The sequence below is a fragment of the Pan paniscus genome, chromosome X (genome assembly GCF_029289425.2).
Source record: "Pan paniscus chromosome X, NHGRI_mPanPan1-v2.0_pri, whole genome shotgun sequence".
NCBI lineage: Eukaryota > Metazoa > Chordata > Mammalia > Primates > Hominidae > Pan > Pan paniscus.
In genome coordinates this window covers 25,129,358-25,148,306 of record NC_073272.2, presented here as the reverse complement: position 1 = coordinate 25,148,306, position 18,949 = coordinate 25,129,358, and the positions used below count along the sequence as shown (strand labels likewise).

General features: G+C 44.1%; 1 protein-coding gene and 1 pseudogene across 1 annotated transcript in view; both read right to left on the bottom strand.

Annotated features, from left to right (window-relative positions):
- The window catches only part of PTCHD1 (patched domain containing 1), a 61,214-nt gene extending 44,262 nt beyond the window's left edge, over window positions 1–16,952 (bottom strand). The window contains exon 1 of the mRNA XM_003819570.4: window positions 16,511–16,952. Coding sequence (XP_003819618.1) covers window positions 16,511–16,861 — 351 coding nt within the window. The 5' untranslated portion in view covers window positions 16,862–16,952. The remainder of the gene's footprint in view (window positions 1–16,510) is intronic.
- Window positions 363–15,979, bottom strand: LOC112438330 (protein Hikeshi-like; annotated as a pseudogene).
- Window positions 16,953–18,949: the final 1,997 nt, after the last annotated feature.

The window sequence follows — 18,949 nt, the reverse complement described above, 5'->3', positions numbered from 1 at the left end:
TCTCAAACCACTACAGTCTAGATTCTATCCTAGCGCTGAACCAAAACTCAACAATGAGTTCTAAGAAGATAAATTCAATGGCTACTTTTTAAATCTTCATTTCCTTCAACTCTGAGCAGAGGCACACAGTTAAGTCAACAATACAAAGTCAAGGGAGTACCTAAAATATCTTGAGATGGTTAAGCATTTTTTTTCCGTTTTCAATGTTTTTAATTTTTAATAAAGATTTTAATTAAGCTTCAGTCACTAAGAAGTTTTTAAACCTAGGTTTCATGATTCTTTGACTTCATACTTTTAAATGGAGTCAGTTATCTTCAAAACATGACAAATTTCAGAATCCATTAAAAACTATTTTATTCAAATTATGTTTTCCAAAAGACAGGGTTCTGTGCTAGTCATCTTTGAAAGTTTTTGTACCATTTCAGAAACATATTTTGCAGAATGAACATTTCATATAGGCTTGGTGTCATCTGGGCCTGAGAGACAGCAAATGATGAAGCAAAATTGTGTAAGTTGTCCAACATCTTTTGTGTGAACAGAGTGAATGAGTCAACTGAGGATAGAGCAGCATTACCTACAGGAGTCTGCTGAGCCATACTGTCCAGTGATTTCACCGAAATTCCAATCTGAGCAACAGATGGAGTTTGGACAGTATTCATGGCTCCAAAAGGATGTTGGCTTCCTCCTCCAGATTTAAGACCTGAAATTTTGAAGATGGCACTTGGTTTCCCATTCTTGACAAATCATAGGAGTTGTCATACTGGCATCCCATTTGAATCAGGATAGGAAAAGTAGACAGAGCCTACTGGATTCCCATGAAAATATGGATTCCATTTTCATGGGAATCCAGTAGGCTCTGGTAAGGCCTGAGCATGGTTTCTTCACTGCTGCGTCCTCTACTATATGCCTGGCAAACAAAGTTACTCAGTAAATATTTGTAGTTTGACTGAAACCCTTTCTTTCTCCCATAATGAATTACATGACTCAACTCTTTCCTCTCCTCCTATCTTTCGACCTAACTTTTCTCAGTGTTCTTCTGACTTCTCTACCTTTGCCTATTTGTAAATTTGATGTTCCTCAAGACTGTCTTTGGCACTTCTGATCTTGTCATAACAGAATATATTCTTCACGGGCAATGAATTCCACCTCCATGGTTTGACTTGTCAGCTTTACACTGACCAATCTCCAGTTCACATCAACACTTTACCTCTTCTTCAAACTCTGGATCTTAATTTCCATCTGCCTCCTGAAGATTTGCAAATAAATGGTTTGGGAGTATTGCAACTGGCATATATACAACAGCTGAATCCTTTTCTCCAAATTTGTTCTTCCACCTGTTTCCTGTAATGGTTAACACAGCATCATCCTCTTTCTACTCACCCAGCTGGGAAACTTCTAAGCCAACGTCACCCTTTTCCCTTTGATGACTCCCAGATCCAATTATCTTGAAGTCTTATTAATTCTATCTCCCAATCTTTGGGCTGGTATTTTCAGTGTATGTTCTGAAGCACATTAGATTCTTGGGATGTTGATGGGGCCACCAAAAAAGTAAAAAATATTCATCTCAAATAGATTTGAGAAATGCCAAACTGGACAGAGTTAAATAGGTTTCTTTACAGAGGAACTTTTTAGAGCTTTTACTATGATAACGTGCATGCAGTATGAAGATCTGATATGGTGGTACCACATCTATTGTTTGCCAAAGTTATTTGGCCACAGAGCTCTTTTTTTTTTTTTTTAACAGCACTAAAGGGAGCTTTCCTAGAACACATTTTGGAAAATGGTGGTCTGATCTATGTCCTTTCTTCTCTTTCTGCAGCTATTGTATTCCAAGCCTTCTGCCTGCAGACTTTAACAGCTCCTTGGGTGTACAGAAGGCATCTCCCTATCTCCAGTGTCTTGCTTCTCCTATTTAACCCCTACACTTCTGTAAGAGGTACCCTTATTAGAGTTGGATTATGTATTTTCCCAGAGTAGTAGACATGCTGTCCCTTACTCTGTCCTGATTATCTATATCCTTACTTATTTTCTGCCTGTTTTTGTTTAATCCATTACTGACAGAGGAATGTTGTAGTCTCCAACTATAATAGTGGATTTGTCTATTTCTCCTTTCAGTTCTGTCAGTTCTTGCCTTATGTATTTTGATGCTCTGTTGTTAAGTACATACATATTTAGGATTGTTGTATCTTCTTGGAGAATTGATCCCTGTATAATTAGGTAATACACCTCTTTATTCCTGATAATTGTTCTTGTTCTGATGTTAGCTTCGTCTGAAATGAACATAGCTACTCTAGCTTTCTCTTGGTTAGCAGAATTAGCAGGGTATATCTTTTCCCATCCCTTTACTTTTAACTGTATGACTCTTTATATTTAAAGTGGGTTTCTTATAGACAATACAGAGTTAGGTCTTTTTTTTCCCCATAATCCACTTTGATAGTCATCATCTTTTACTTTGTGTATTTATACCATTCACACTTAAAGTGATTATTGATATAATTAGATTAATATCTACCATGGTGGTAACTGTTCTGTTTTTGTTGTTGTTGTTGTTGTTGTTTTTGCATTTGTTCCTGTTTTTTTTACCTCCTCTTTTTCTGCCTTCTCTGGTTTTAATTGAGCATTTTATCTCCTCTGTTAGTGTATCAATTTTACTTCTTTAAAAAATTTTTTAATGGTTTCCCTAGCACTTACAATATACATTTATACCTAATTTAAGTTCACCTTTAAACAATACTGCTTTATATGTTGTGCAGTTATAACAGGGTATTCACAATTCCTCCCTCACATGCCTTGTGACATGGCTGCCATTCATTTCACTTATCCATGTTATAATCATCCAATATATTGTTACTATTATTGATTTAAATGAAGTTATGTCTCAGATCAATTAAGAGTAAGAAAAATAAAAATATTTTAGTTCAGCTTCATTTATTCCTTCTCTAATACTCTTCTTTATATAGATCTGAGTTTCTGACCTATATAATTTTCCTTTTTCTTGAACAACTTCTTATAACACTTTTTGCGGGACAACACTGCTGGCGATGAATTCATTCAGTTTCTGTCTGAGAAAGTCTTTATATCTCCTTCACTTTGAAGCATAATTTTGCTGGCTATTGCATTTTAGGTTGATTTTTTTTTTCATTTTAACCCTTTAACTATTTATCTTCATTCTCTTCTTGCAGTTTTTTCTCTGATAACTCTAATGTAATTCTTTTCCTTGTTCCTCTATATATAAGGTGTCCCCCCGACCCTGGCTTCTTTCAAGATTTCCTCTTTGTCTTTGGTTTTCTGTAGTTTGATTATGATACACCTAAGTGTGGTTTTATGAGTACTTATCTGTCTTGGTGTTCTTTGAGCTACCTGGATCTGTGGTTTGGTGTCTTTAATTTTAGAAAGCTTTTGGCCATTGTTACTTCAAACGTCTTCTGCTTCATTCTTCTCCTTCTGGTATTCCAATTATGTGTATGTCATATATTTTGATAACCCTGTCTCACAATTTTTATATGTTCCGTTTGGGTTTTTTTTTTTTTTTCTCTTTTAACTCTTTGTGTTTCAGTTTGTGATGTTTCTGTTGCCCTATATTCAAGCTCACTGATTCTTTCCTTGGCAGTTAAGTCTACTGATGAGTTCATCAAAGCCTTTCTTCATTTCTGTTCCAGTGTTTATCTCTAGCATTTCCTTTTGATTCATCCTGAGTTTCCACTTCTCTGCTTACATTACCCATGTGGTCTTGATGTCTACTTTTTCCACTAAAGCCCTTAACATATTAATCATTGTTACTTTATTTTTTTTGAGACAGGATCTCACTCTGTTACCCAGGCTGGAATGTAGTGGTGTGATCAAAGCTCACTGCAGCCTCGAACTGCTGGGCTCAAATGACCCTCCTGTCTCAGCTTCCCAAGAATCTAGGACTACAGGCATGTACCACCATGCCCTGTTAATATTTTTTAAATTTTTTTGTAGAGACGGGGTCTTGCTATGTTGCCCAGGCTGGTTATGAACTCCTGGCCTCAAGGTATCCTTCCACCTCGGCTTCCCAGAGTGCCAGGATTATAGGCATGAGCCACATCGCCTGGCCTTCATAGTTACTTTCAATTCCCTGTCTGGTATTGAATTTAAATTCCCATATCCGAGTCTGATTTTGATGTTTCCTTTGTCTCTTCAGACTATATATATTTTATTTTGGCTTGCCTTGTAATTTTTTCTTCAAGGCTAGACATGTTCTATCAGTTAATAGGAACTAAGATAACAGGACTTTACAGGGAAGATTTATGTTAATCTAGGGGTCAGAATGTATTTAATGTTTGTTGTAGCTATAGGTACCAGAAGCTTTAATTTCCTCTACTGTCCTTGTTTTTGTCTCTCTTGTTTACGTTGGATTTTCCCACATACTTCTCCTCAGAGAGGGTCTGTTTCTTTTTGCTCTTTCAGCTGTAATCCACTATTATTAAACTGGAGCTCTGCTGATGTGGTAGTAAAGTGTGGTAAGGGGAAATTGCTATATAATCTTCCAATGAAATCTCAGTCTTTTAGTAGACCTGTGACCTTCACAAGTATTTCTCTAGTGGTATAGTTTTTTCCTGTCTTCTATTCCCTTCCCTGGCTGTAGTGCTTCAAATTGATTTCTTTGAATCCCTGACCCCTGTTGACTCTCCCCCCACCAACTCTTAGGTAAGGCAGAAAGGCTGAAGGGGGCTGAAATGGGAAAGAACCTAGGATAAAGTTTCAGAATCGTGCTCTGGCAAGTCCATTCTCCTGGAGAGTAAGCATTTGTTAATAGAGAACACTGGGTGGATTTCACAATGACAATATTGTTGATCCCATTTTATAGATGAAGAAATTGAGACCTCCCAGAGAGGTTAAGTGACTGACTTGATCAAGGACACATTAATAGTTCACAGCCTCAAACACAAAACTTTGGGTTCTAAAGCAATGCTTTTTCCACTCTGCCTAAACTGGTACCCACTGAATTTTGGTTGCAACTGTCACCTCTCTCTGACAGCACTTGACATCAAACAGTAATTGACACTGAACATTAGTTGCCAGGGTTCTCCCTGTGGACACCTCACTTTTGACAACTGACGACTCTCCTTTACCAAACTCTAGTCAGGCTCCTCTGAACCTTCTCACCAACTAACCCTTGGCATTGAGATTTCCTTTTCTGTCTTTACATCATCCAATTTTAGGAAGACTTCTTCTAATTTAACCATAATCCCCCACCCTTTGTATCTGATCATTCTAGATATCTGACTAAATTATTCATCTCTGACCATCTCTCAGATGATATCTGATCATCCTGGCCAGCTTTCAGCAAGAATCCTGTTGGATTGGTTTAGCTAGAATCTGCCCCTTCCCCCTGATGTTTCCTCTTAATAATGTTGTATCCACTGACCCCATCCTGCTCCTTGGCTATAAATTCCCACTCTTCCCTGTTATATTCCGAGTGGGTCGGATCTCTCCCCTACTGCAAAACCCCACTGCAGTAGTCCCTATACTATCTCAGTGGCTCCTGCTGAATAAACTCTGCCTTACCATTCTTTAACAAGGGTTTTGAGTAACTTGTTCTTTAACAGAACCACAGTACTGGGACCCTGTCTCAGAAATGCAGCATGTAGCTACTATTTGTGCCTGCTGTACCATCTGATTTGCTTTAAAGGAAGTTCCGGAAAAGGCAAATGGCAGATGACCCTGTATGGGAAGTCTTTGGAAGAACGAAAGCTTTGGCAATCCCATATGTGGAGATGGTAGCAACAACATCCATGGTGTGTGTGTATTGTGGGGGAGGTGTATCTCTCTTCCTCCATCTCAGGGTGTCCTTTCTTCTACTTAGCCCTTTTCTCCTGAATTCCAACACCAGGAGACAGGCAGTAGAGTACGGCCCTCTGTTCAACATGCTTGCCTTACAGTGCAAACTTCAGATATTCAGATTTATTTAATACCCTTTGTAGAAGAGCTATTATAGCATCATTCAGAATTAAGTGCTGAGCAAACAACTTTTTCATCCTGCTTGTATCTTATTGGCCAGATTCCACAGAGAGAGACTGCATTTTTGGAAGTAGTCCTGGTAGCTAATTTCTAGGATACTTTATAGCAGTGGTTCTGAAAGTGTGGTCCCTGGACCAGCAAGAACAGCATCACCTTGTGAACCTGTCAGAAATGCAAATTCTCAGGCTCCACCCCAGACCTACTGACTCAGAAGCTCCCTGGGGTGGAGACCACAATCTGTTTTGAACAAGTTCTCCAATGCCTATCTGCTCAAGTTGGAGAGCCACTACTTTAGCTTACAGAGGCAATTAAATAGAACTGAGTAGTCAGGATATACAAAGGTTCAGCAAGGTTCCTTAGATCCACTAATCTACTGCTCTACTCAAAATGTGGTCTGCAGACCAGTAGCATCAACATCCCTGGGTGCTTGCTGGAAGTGCAGAATGTCAGGGCTACTGCCTCAGACCTACTGAATCAGAATCTGCATGCTGAAATTCCCAGGGAATTCAGAAGTACAAAGTTTGAGAATTACTGCTAACCCTCACTTACACAGAGGTTAATTTTGTTTGAAGAGATTAGGCATAGAGAACCAGATAGGCAGAGGAATCTTCTTTGGTGGATTTGATGTGGAGCCTGAATAATTGTGGATTTCTTTTGGGATCCTATAAAAAGCAATTTTCTAAAGGGGTAGGTGGGGAAGCACACTGAACTAAATGATCAAAATTCACAGTCTGCAAAATTTCACAACATTCCAGTTTCAAAGGACTTTACAATTATCACTTTGCCTGGTGCTCCTGATCTCTGGCAATTCTGATGACACTCTTCCCTCTGAAGTGCTTGCAGATCTACTTATGTGGACGAGATTTCCCAGGGAAACACTGTAGTCATGTAAATTCAGTAAGAGAAGAGAATGATTAACGTTCTCACCTAAATCACTGGAGAATCCCTCTTTGGCATGCTGTGCTGTGAGATGTGGTGAGGAGAGCCCTGAAACCAGAGCCCGCAGCCTCTCAGAACCTTTAATTCAAAAGGCACTTCCCCGGGCAGGAAGTGAAGGCTTTTTTTGTGTGCAAAGCCCCATCAGGCGTGAAGAGTAGGTTCTGAGCCCAGAGGAACCACGTTGGTGTGCTGGAATGCAATGCACCCATCCCCATCCGCAGCTCTGCCTGCCTAAGAACTTTGTGCAGGAAGAGGAGCTGCATGCTCAGCAGTAGGTTGAATCCAATTGTCTGTAATGACTCAGATGGAGTCATTAAAGACCAACAAATTGGCAATATGAGTATTGAATGTAGATTGTGCACCCATTATTGCCTGTTGGATCAAAGAAAAAAGTGGCTACATGTGTATTACTCAACAGGCAATAATGGCTTTGAAAGAGCTGGCACATGTGAGGAAATAGCAGTCATTTTCAAAGTAAATAGTAATAATGATAACACACTTTACAGAAGGCTATGGTTACACAGTGCCTTCACATACTTTATCTCATTCTATCTTTACCTTAAGTGGGTGAAAGAGATGCTATTACACCCAGTGCAAATAAGGAGCGTGTTTCTCAGGGAGGTTAGGTGACTTGCCCAAAGATACATAGTTAGGAGAACTGGAACTTGAACTTGGCTTTCCTGATTCTAAATCCAGTTTTCTGTTTACAACAGTTAAATTTGAGCCTTGGTACTCCAAGTGTGTTCTGCTGATCTGTAGCATCAGCATCACCTCAGATCTTGTTAGAGATGCAGACTTGCAGGTCCCACCCCAGACCCTTTGAATCAGTCTGTATTTTAGCAAGATGCCTAGGTGACGTGTGTGCATGTTAGAAAGTCTGAGAGCAATCAAACAATCTTTACTCAGTAGGACTACTTGCCTATACCACAAGAACAAAAACAAAATCCAACAACTCAAACCTCATACAATTAAGGTATAAATATCACAAAATGTTCTTGAGCATTTATAATGACAGCTCTATAGCAGAGATGCATTATTTTTTCTTGAGACAATTAGAAAGAATTGACAAAGCCATGGTATTAGTGACAGCAGGAGAGCCTCATGGAGGAATGGGTCAAGGAATCTTTATCTTCCACGCTGAAAAATTAGCAGTTTTAGTGTTTCCATTAAACCCACAGAAATATGCTGATTTTGTACCAGTATCATTTTCTTTTAAGTTTGCCTTTTAGAACAATACTTTCTGTTACTCTGGGCTAACTTTTAAGAAGAGTGGGACTAAGCAACATCAGAATGGTGATCTCCTGAACACTGGTGCTATGGTCAGGAAAACCACTTGTCCTTGATGTTTTCTTTCAAGTGTGTTTCCTATTTACATTTGAATATGGGTGTGGCCAATGTTTTGAGACTTTTCATTAAGTAAATAAGGGAATGTGTAGTGTGCGGACCTGGTTTCCAGGGTGCTCACTGGGAACTGCACAGGGATCCACCCTCCCACATGGAAATGCACCACTGAATGGGGACTGAGGTCAAGTTTATACCCTCCCAAACTGTACTTGGACCAGAGAAGGTCATCAGATATTTGGTTTTCCAAGAATTTCTCCTCATATAAATGGCAGCAGATCTGGAAACAGAATGGATGCTTATTGCTTATCAACAAGTTTGAAACCAAGATTTGTCAAGGATGAAAAATGAATACAGAGCACAAGAAATCACATGGTCATGCTACCAGGCAAAATTATATTTGACCAAAATAAATCAATAGGGAGGCAGAGCACATTTTCCATCTTACAAGCTATAAACCAGTAACAATTTATTAAGCACCTGCTGCAAACTCCACATTATGCTAGGCTCTAGGAGAGATTTGGCAGTGTCAGACATTGTTCCTGCCCCTGAAGAGTTCATTATCTCTCTTAAGAGAAACGATCACATGACAATATAGCAAATTACATAAAAGTCTACAGGTCTGCATTAAAGAATGTGTATAAGAATGAAAGCCCAATAGATTTAAGGGAGAGAAGAAGCCATGAATCTGAGAAAGCCTCATAAAGTAGAAGGCATGTGAACTGGTCCTTAAAGAGAGGAGGGAGGGCACTTTTAGGGAGAACAACAAAAGTAGATGTGTGAAGATGGGGGCCTGCAGACTTCTGTATTCATAAAGGTGGGAATGAATATGTGCCTCTCAAATGTAGAGGTTTGGCATCTAAAACCACACATCCTGTTGGTGTCTAGGCCCTGTTTGGAGTCATCTTTACCAGCATCCACTGGCACTTGTCAAACTTGAGAATAACTAAATAGGTATGCTGGATGATTCTTAACTGTAAGCTTCATGGAGACAGGGTCATAGCCAGCTTGTTGAGTAAAGGGATGAATATCCATTCCCTAGAAACGGGGCACTAAATCTCTCGATGTATAACTCTAGATGAATGTAAGACCCTTAGGGCAGATGCTCTCAGGGTCCCACCCATATAGTCTCAGCTCACACTAACCTCTCCATGCTAAGGTTGCTTGCCACAAACACCTGTAGCTCTGTACCCAATTCTTTAAAAAAAAAAAAAAATATATATATATATATATGGAGAAACACAGCATATGAAAATGCCGGAAATTTCATGCTTCTAAATGTAGTTGAATCAACTGATGATGGCTGGAGTTGGGGAGAAAATATTCAGCTTCTTTATCCACAACTGAGATTTCTCCAACACATTCTACAGTGTCTCCCAGAGTTCCCTAGTGAGACTGAGCCCCAGTTGCCCACAGTAGACACTTGCTTAATAATACTCTCTTGATTGGCTTCCTGCTACTCACTGTTTTACTTCCCCACTCCCCTATCAGCCTTTTCTGATATCACCTCCCAAGATAACCGACTGCACTTACATAAATCATCTTAACTGTACTTGAAGCCTACGAATTAAACCCAAAGTGGAAGACCTAACAATGGGGATCTTTCAAAATAGCAGAAACAATATTCTCAAGAGGATTTCTTAGAGAGCAAGAAGATAAAAATAGCTTTTTCTATTTCCTCACTGCCTCCTTTTGTTCAAAATATGAATTCAGAAGTTGTAAGCAGAACATATTATTCAGGGCTTCCCGTAAGAAATAACAACTGGTGTTGATTTCCTTTTTTTCCTTTTCTTGTCTTTTAAAGGTTAGCGATTACTCACCTCCCCTGCTGGTCATTAAATCAGTCTGGCAGGATTCCTCGGTAGTTCTGTGGCCTTCCGGGTATGTGGCGGAGACACAGGCAGTGCTGCAGACAGGCCTGCTTGCTGTGATGTGCTATCAAGCAGGTGACTTCAAAGGTCTGCTTTAAGCCTATCTCAAGTATCACTTGGGGCTCACACTGAGCCCCGAAATCAGGTACCAGATGGCACATCCCACAAAGTCAAAGTTGATCAGCTCACCAGCATCTCACATTTCCCTGGCTTTTGTGCCAAGGGACTGGAAACACTCAGGTAGAAAACAAATAACTTCTGTTAGCTTACTTCTCCTTCTCGTATTTTTAAGGAGTCATCAGTTCAGAGCTTTATAGGTCTGGTGAATCCTGAGAGGCTCAGTTTTTGTGGTCATTTAAAATAGAATCATCCTTTCCTAACTCTAATATGGCATCTATCAAGATGCCATGAGTCATTACAAAGGTGGGCTTCCTCTCCCACTAAGGCTTTATATCTAAGTTTCAGTTTAATCAAAGTTTGTCTCAAATGTGTACCTAAATGGAGAATTAAAAGACTGCTCCCCAAATCTAAATGAGACAAGTGGGCATTTGACATACTAATCGCACAAATCAAATGTACTTAAAAGTCAGACAACCCTAGGATTGAGACTGTGCTTAGATTATTCGGATACACTACCTACGAAATGAAAGGAGAATGAAAACCGATCTCAGTCTCTCCTTAATTTTCCCCTAGTACAAAAATAAAGAGTAAAAGTCAATTGACTGACCCAGCAAATACACAAATGCTGCCCTTTCAGGCCCAGGCTCAATCTTTTCTAAGAGTATCTGCCACTTGGATAACTCACCAGAAGAGACTGGACTGCCCAAGGCTTCATAGCACCTGTCACCAAACAAAGCACCCTGAGATGCTAAGAGAAGATTCTAGCATCAGCCTCTGTGGAGATGACCTTTAAGGTGCCTTCTAAACCGAAGGTTCTTTGATTCCGTGTTTCTTTGATACAAGCTCTTCTCTTGTCATTTTATACTTGGAAAAGCAGAGAGGCTGGAATAGGCAACAAAGCACTGCCTCCTGCCTCCTCAGGCCGCTGCTCACAGTGGGGTCTTACACACTGTCAGAAGAAGCCCGACCTAAGTGGGCGACTGCTGCTGACTGATGCTTAAGGCATGCCAATAATGGGCACTCTAGTAATGGTCAAGTCTCAAAGGCCAGTGTCAACTTAGCCCCTTCGTCATTCAAGCAGTTATACTGCATTCAGTTTCTTGGGCTCCTCTACAGCAGGTGGGATTTAGACCTGAAGGGACAGAGCCATCGAAGAGAGCAAGATAACTGCATTTTGGGGACGATTACACTGGAAAATCTGGTCTCTGCTCAACTGCCCAAGAGAGCATCACCTCGGAGGTCATAATATTTGTCCCCAGAGTTCTATGAACTTCTCTTTGGCAGTTTTTCATTTTACATAATCAAAGTAGCAAAAAAAGAATCTTTAAAAAACAAAAGAAACATGCAAAGCAGAGAGTTTCTCTACCTTGGCACTGTTAACATTTGGGGCTGGGTAATTTTGTTGTTGTGTGGGCTACGCTGTGCCTCTACCCACTAGATGCCAGTAGCACATGCCTCTTCCCCAAGTTGTGACAACCAAAAATGTCTCCAGCCATTGCCAGATGTCCCCTGGGTGGGTGCACAGTCAGCCCCGGTTGAGAACTACTGCCTTACAGATTAACACTATTAACTTCTTGAAAGTGCTCTAGTAATGACATTTTAGAATACAACATAGGAACTTTGAAAGTACAGAGAGCAAATCTCTCGGGCTTCGCGAGCCACAATTTCTGCTATATAGCTTTCTTGGTTTTTGTTTTGTTGTGTTTATAATCTTTTAAAACTGTAAAAACTCAGTCTACGTTAAAAACTAGGCTGAAATTTGCTGATCCTTAGATTGTAGAGGAAGAAATGATGGTGATTCCCATAGTGATTGAAAGTGTTGAGACAGCATTTGGAAAAACTATGATCTTGATCTAGCTACCCAGTCTTTGTGACCCTGAGCTAGCAGTTATGCTGCCCTTCTTGGAAAGCCTGAAGTAAATAACTTAAGGTTAGATTTTATTAACCTTGTTTGCAACTTAATTCTATTTAATGTATTTAAACATAAAAGCTTTAAGTAAAACAGAAACTTGATATTTGACCGAAATGAGATCTCCTAGTAAATGGAAGAATGTTTGCTATGTGAGGATGCGTCCGTCCCGTGGTTTGGAATAAAACATTCTGAGTTTCCCCTGAAGAAGAGGACTTTGTACAAAGGCAATTCCCCTACCCAATTTTGAAACTGAAATACGCTTTGATATGACTACGGGGGTTATCAAGGAGGGAAGAATGATATCTTGCAAACAAAGAATCCTAGTAACTGTCTGTAAAGTTGTAAAAATAAAAATTTCACTATGTAAATACATTTCAAATTCGTTTTTATGGAATTTTCTTTAACTCATCACATAAATGTCTGAGTAGACTAGGGAGGGTCTATTCAACAAGTATTTATTGAGTAGCTATTATGTGCCAGGGACTGTGTAAGGCACTAAAGTTCAGTCAACCTGGACCCTGCCAGTGAGCAGCACTCAATCAGGAAGCAGCTACATTCAATCATCCAGAGATTTTTTTTTCCAAAAAAATCTTCTTTCTATCCTTGTATATTGTTAATTATAAATATCTTATGCTTTACTTTGGGTATTTGGAGTTTCTGTATGTGGATTTTAATTGACACTAGACAGAATCAGTCAAGAAAAATATTCTTATGATCCAATTACCACTATTAGAACAACTGGATGGGATGGGATATAAAACTTTGGTCAACTGTACTTCATTTGGATAACAAAAATGTACATTTTAAATCATTCCAGTAGCGTATCATATGAAAGTAAATTACAATGAAAAGCACACTGGGCTTGGAGTCCAAAACCCTGGGTCCAGTCCAGTCCTGGTTCTAGCCTTGTATTTTTTCCCATGGACAAGTCAGTTAACTTCTAAGAAGTAGTTTTCTCATATGTAAAATGGGATATAGCATTTTTCGCAATTTACTGTATTTAAACATACTGTATATTTATAACCTATAAAGTCCTATAAAGATGATGTCATTATCATAAGTACTGGGCTGTACTGATTCTTCACTTTAAATAGATGATCCCGGAATAAATCAAGAATTGTTTTGTTAACAGCCTGGATCAATCATCAAAGGGACCTACTTACACTTCATTTTAGGTGATCGCAACGAAACGTATCTATAAAAGCTTGTGAGGCCCTCCTTTGAAATTTGCTTTGAGATGAACATCATGGATCTTCAGTTAAAAGATACAATCAGCTAAATTTAATTTTCTAGGAAAAGGAAGATGTTTGAAGAGCAGCATTTATTTAAAGAGGTTCAGAAATTACTGCATGAGCCCTTATCAGCACCACCAGGTCCTACCCACTTTTGCCTAATAATGCATCGTTGCCCTGTAGCCTTCAGGGGAAACCAACGCTGGGGGGAGTCATGCCTCACAGTGTGGGGTCAACTTCTACGCTACAGTGTTCAGAGTATGGTAATCATATCACTTGCGCATATTCGAGAAAGCTCCTCCAAACCAGATCAGCTGGATTTTTGAATTACAGATATTTTTCTGTAATACTCTCAATTACATTTAAAAACGTCAACCTGGCTTTTCGTTTTCTGTCATCACTCCCTCCCAGTCTATTTTTTTTTGTCAGCAAATAGTGGGACCAATATCCCAAGAAGGATCTCCTTCACTGCACAGGTACAATCCCAAAACATTAAGAGGAGAGAATGGGTCTACTCTTCATGCTTGAAGCAACACCTTACACAGCCCTACAAGTCACCTCCTCAGTTCTGTACTGGGGTCTGAAAAAGCCTCAGACCTGCTTATGCTCTGTCCACTTCACTTCATTTCAAATGTGACGCCATAAAACCGGCAGGGACTGTTCGGTGTTGTGTAGTGTTAACTGTCAATGCTATCCTTGATGCCAGTAACGAAGTATCAGAATAACACTAGTAACAACAATAACAGTGATTCTTTCACTCCTGACACCTTTCCTAAAGGACAAGTGGTCATGTCTCTAAATGAAAAAAAAAAAAAAAAAAGTCCTCACTCCCACACTTTACATTACCATGACTAATGAAGGTCCATCTTCCTGTCCCCTGGCTCCATATCTACCAAAAGTAGGGGCTGGATGCAGAAAGAAAAAATTAAACATATAATTTAAAATTGAAGACAGTTAATTCCTTGGTTCCGTAAGTCCGGATTTTTATAAGCTGTATGAACTCATTTGACCAGAGAGTCATCAGCTAGAAATAAGTTCGGACCACTGTTAGGCTTGGTTTTGATTTTACTCAGACACCTAGAAGATGAAAAACCATCCCTGTTCTTAAAACAATCCACTGATTTGACCATTGTCCTTTAAAGTTGCCCTTTAGATATGGAGGCAAACCAGGCCTCCGTCTCTGCAGTCTCAACCTTCTCCTATAGCACTGTTTTCTGTCCTGAACTGATCAAAATCAAATAGGGAAGAAGTAATCCAGTTGAAAAGAGATCTGATAATGCTTGTTGATGTCTCATTAACCTTGACAGTGACTGTAACTGGTGACTCCCTGTCACAGTGGTGTGATGGTTTGTGAGGGGGGGGAAAAGGCAATGGAAACGTCACCTTGAAAAAACACAAAAAGAGAAATATCATTTAGTAGATCATCAATCAAAAGACGGGGCATTTCCAACTGTCAGAACGGGTTAAATTACAGTTTCCTTATGCCCATGATGAATCTACTACGTGTTTTCTTGGGAAAGCTTTTGGAGCAGTATTTATCTGTGTCCCAAAATATAGTCACTAAAGTATTGAGAGAAAAAAGAAAACCACTTTGATGCTGGAAGTCTAATCATGAGAAAAACAAACATCTCGGGATTAATGTTATTAAGGTTCTTTGATGAGTAAATGTGTGATTTGTGTGCCATTAAAAATATCATGAGCCACTCCATGTGGGAAGATCCTAATTCCATTGAGCCCCTAGTCAGATTCCCCTCATTACTAATTGCTAATTGATAACATGTCAACAAACGGACATAGGAAAATAATGAAAATTAGCTTGTCTCTAGGGATAAACTGTTACCTGTAGAGGAAAAGAAGAGGAAAGAGTTCCCCAGGTTTCCCGGCAGACTCCCCTTGGGATAAGTAGACTAGAAATCTAACCAGCCTCTAGTACCAGATCTGGACTAGATACTCACACAAAACCATCACCTTCCATCCCTCTGCACCAGAGTCCCAGCTGGGACTGGTTCTTGTCTGCCCTCCCCAAAGGAGAACCTTAAGTAAACAAGCCCCACAGTCCCCATCAGGGATTCAGATGGAACATTCTCACCTATTTTTACTTTTCTCTCCTGAGGGCTCCACTTTTCCATCTCTAGTCCTCACTCCTCTGCTTCTCTTAGGAAGTTCCTGAAAGTTACCACCATTAACCTCACTTTCCACATCAAATTCCCACCTCAAGCTGATGGCACAACCGGTTTCTGCGAGTGTCACCCTCTAACCAGCTGCTCGGTTTCCTGTGCTCTTCTCGGGGCCACACAGCCTGGCTTCTGTTCTCACCCTTCGGGCTCTGCCCCTCACCCCCATGCTCAGATGCACCCAAATAAAAGTGGATTGATCGGTTCCCTCTTTTCCCAAAGTTTTGGCGTTTCTTGAGGAGCTACTGTGAAAGACGAAGTAACTGCGAATTACAAACATAATTTCATACCCTAGAAGATAGAGATGGCTACCTCGCTCCGGAGAAGAGAGCAGCAGGGCAGCCCCCTGTCCTCGCCAGAGACCACACTTCTTTCTGGGTGGGTGGGAGGCATCTTCATCACCATCCCGCCTCACATTCTTTTGTCCTTTCCCAACATCCCACACCAACAACCGTTCCCCAAACACTGCGGGGGGCCAGAAAAAGGGAGAAACAAAACTGAGGACAGGGAGGGGTATCTCGGAATCCCCTCCAAGCACAGTATTTTGTTCTCAAGTACTAGGACTTTCCAGAATGTCTTCTCTCGTTCTGCTTCTTCCTGGCCCAGTTACCCCAAAGCCTCCCCACCCCCAAGCCCACTGCGACCAAAACAAGCGCACCGACCACAGCACTGTGGCCGCCGCCGCCCCAACTGTTGCAGCAGCTGCGGGGTGGCGGTAGAGGCGACGTGGGCAGGGCCGGACCCGGACCCCGACGCTCCTTGTTCAGGAGGCTGGGAGGCTCCAGTCGGCCGCCCTGGGGCGCGCGGTGCAGGAGAGTCCCTGCGGCAGCTGCCTGGGCTAGGAGAGGTGGCGCTCTCAGCCGGGACCCCAGCGCAGAGCCAGCCCGACCGCGGCCGCGGCGCTGGCGGAGTCTGCCCGCACCCGTCCCCTCTCACCTTTAAGATCAGGTCGGTGTGATGCTGGTCCAGCATGTTGGCTTTCTGGAAGGAGGTGACGATGACCCGGCCGTAGCGCCCGGGGGTCTGCAGGTCCGAGTAGAGACGGTGCTTGGAGCGGTTGACCGGGAAGAGGCTGTTAACCAGGTTGCGCTCGATCTTGGCCAGGCTGTGCTGGGGCGCCAGCAGGTGCTCCACGCTCTCCTCGACCTGGTAGCGGCTGAAGCTGGCGCCGAGCAGGATGGAGATGAGCACCGGCGCCGAGGCGAAGAAGACAGGGTGACTGGCAATGAAGTGGCCGAGCCGGGAGAAACACGTCCTCAAGCCCCTGTGCAGAACCTGCCGCAGCATCCTAGAGCAGAGCGGGCGCGGGAGGAGGGCGAGGCGCACGCTCGGCGCGGGTTCGGGCGGCGGCGGCGGCGGCGGCGGCGGCAGCGGCGCCCGCTGCGGCGGCGACGGCGGCGGCGGCGGCGAGACCCTGAGCTCTCCCGGAGCCGCGGCACCACCATCGGGGAGTCCCGCGCCGCGCCTCGGGAGGGTCCCCTCGAGCCGGAGACACGCCCTCCTGCCCGCGGCCGCGCCCTCCCGGAGAGCCCCCCAGCTTGGCGGCCTCTGCGCCGCCCCCACTCCGCCCTACCGCGTGCGCCCTCCCCACCCCCCGCGGCCTCCCCGCCCGGGGGGCTCCGCGCCGCGCGGCCGCGTCCCCTCTCAGCGCGGGCGGGGCCCGGGGCAGCCCCCGCGGCTCGTCATGACCCCACTCACCCGACCCCCAAGGCCAACGACGGGGTGGCGCGGGGAGCGGCGACGGCGCTATCGCCAGGAGACTCTGCGCGCCCGCCCAGGAACACGAGGACGGAGAATTCCAGGCTACACCCAGTCCCCTCCCCTCCCTTCGCTCCCCTCCCCCGGTCCGGCCCGCCGAGCTCGCTCTCCCCTTCTCTGCCCTCCTCCGGGAAGACCCAGAGATAAATAAAGAAATGGCCCCGATTTTCCAAACAAAAAGTAAAGAGTTCTCAGGAGGGGGGGAGGGGGCGGGTGTCGGGCGGACCCGCTCAGAGCCGAGTCTCTCCAGAGGCTGAAAGGAGCAGGCTGAAGACTGCGTGCGTCCCGGCTCTCGCCAGGCTCAGGTGGTGGCGCGCACTGGCTGGTGCCGAGAGGGGGTGGGGAGCGAAGACGCTCGAACGTGGAAATCACGCCTCCTTCCAAATAAGAACCGTTTAAAATACCCCCAACACTGCAGCTTCGGCGGGACCACGGGGTCCGGGTGTGTGTCTGGAGCACGTCCACTCAAAAGGTATCCGTGGAGAATCTTTCTCTCTGGCTCTAATTTAGGGTCGCTCCAGAGTGGATTGGGGCTGGCCAGCTCTGTTGCACACCCCCCAACCTCCCACCCAGTCCTTTAGTAATAAAAGTGCTGATAATGACGGTCAGTCGATGGAACTGTCCGTCGCCTGGGCTCCCGGGCTCCCGAGCTCCGGGGCTCCCCGGCTCCCGGTTCTTCGCCCTGCCTTCTCTTCCTCCTCCTCTCTCTGTCGTCACCAGCAGGTCTGGGGGACCTGGTGCGGCGTGGCTGGCGCGGGCGCCCCTGCGGGCGTAGAGTGTTTGAGAAAGGCTGGCCAGGGAGTCAGTAGCATTAACCCCCTTCTCTGCCTCACTCCGCCCTCTCCTCCCCTACATGCGAAGGTGTGAGAGTGGAGGGAACCTTATCTCAGAGCAGGAGAGATACAGGTCTCCGAGCGTGTTGAGCCGCAGGGGGCGCGGGGGAGCCCGCGGGGCGCCGACGGCTTGGCAAAGTTGGGCGTGTGCGTGTGCGCGCCAGCCGTGAGCTAGCAGGCAGTCACCGTGGTTCCCCTCGCACTCCCCCTCCGGAGAATTCCCCGAGAAGGCGGGCGCCGGCTTCGGCCCCGGGATAGACCTGCGGCGGCGGCGGGAACGGCCACGCACAGGTACAATTTAGCGCGTTTCATTTCGCGCTCCAAGCTCCTGGGTCTGTCCACTGCAACGCAGACCGAGCGGGATCTCGGAGTCTGGGTCACTGAGGCGCTCTCTCCAGCCAGGGGGGTGGGATACAGGGCGCGGCGAGGGGTCCTCAGGCTGCGCGCTCTGAGCGCTCAGCCTCCCCATCCCAAGCCTTTGGTCGCTACAGCTCAGCCTCCCAGTGCCAGGGGTCGAACGGGAGGCGGTGGCCCGCACTACGGAGCATAGACATGCATATTAATCAAAGCTGAAGGAAGACGAATAGGGACAGGAGGAGGAAGGGGAGTGGTGGGGGAAGAAAGAGGAGAATGGGTAGGAGAATGCGCCTCGGGGAGGCATTTCCCTAACGTTCCCATTCCAGACTCCCCTACACCTAGTGGCCCTTCACTTCTCAAACTCAACTTGGGAACTTGCACGTTGGAAACAGCAAGTCGCGGTTTGGGAAATCCTCCTTATTTGATG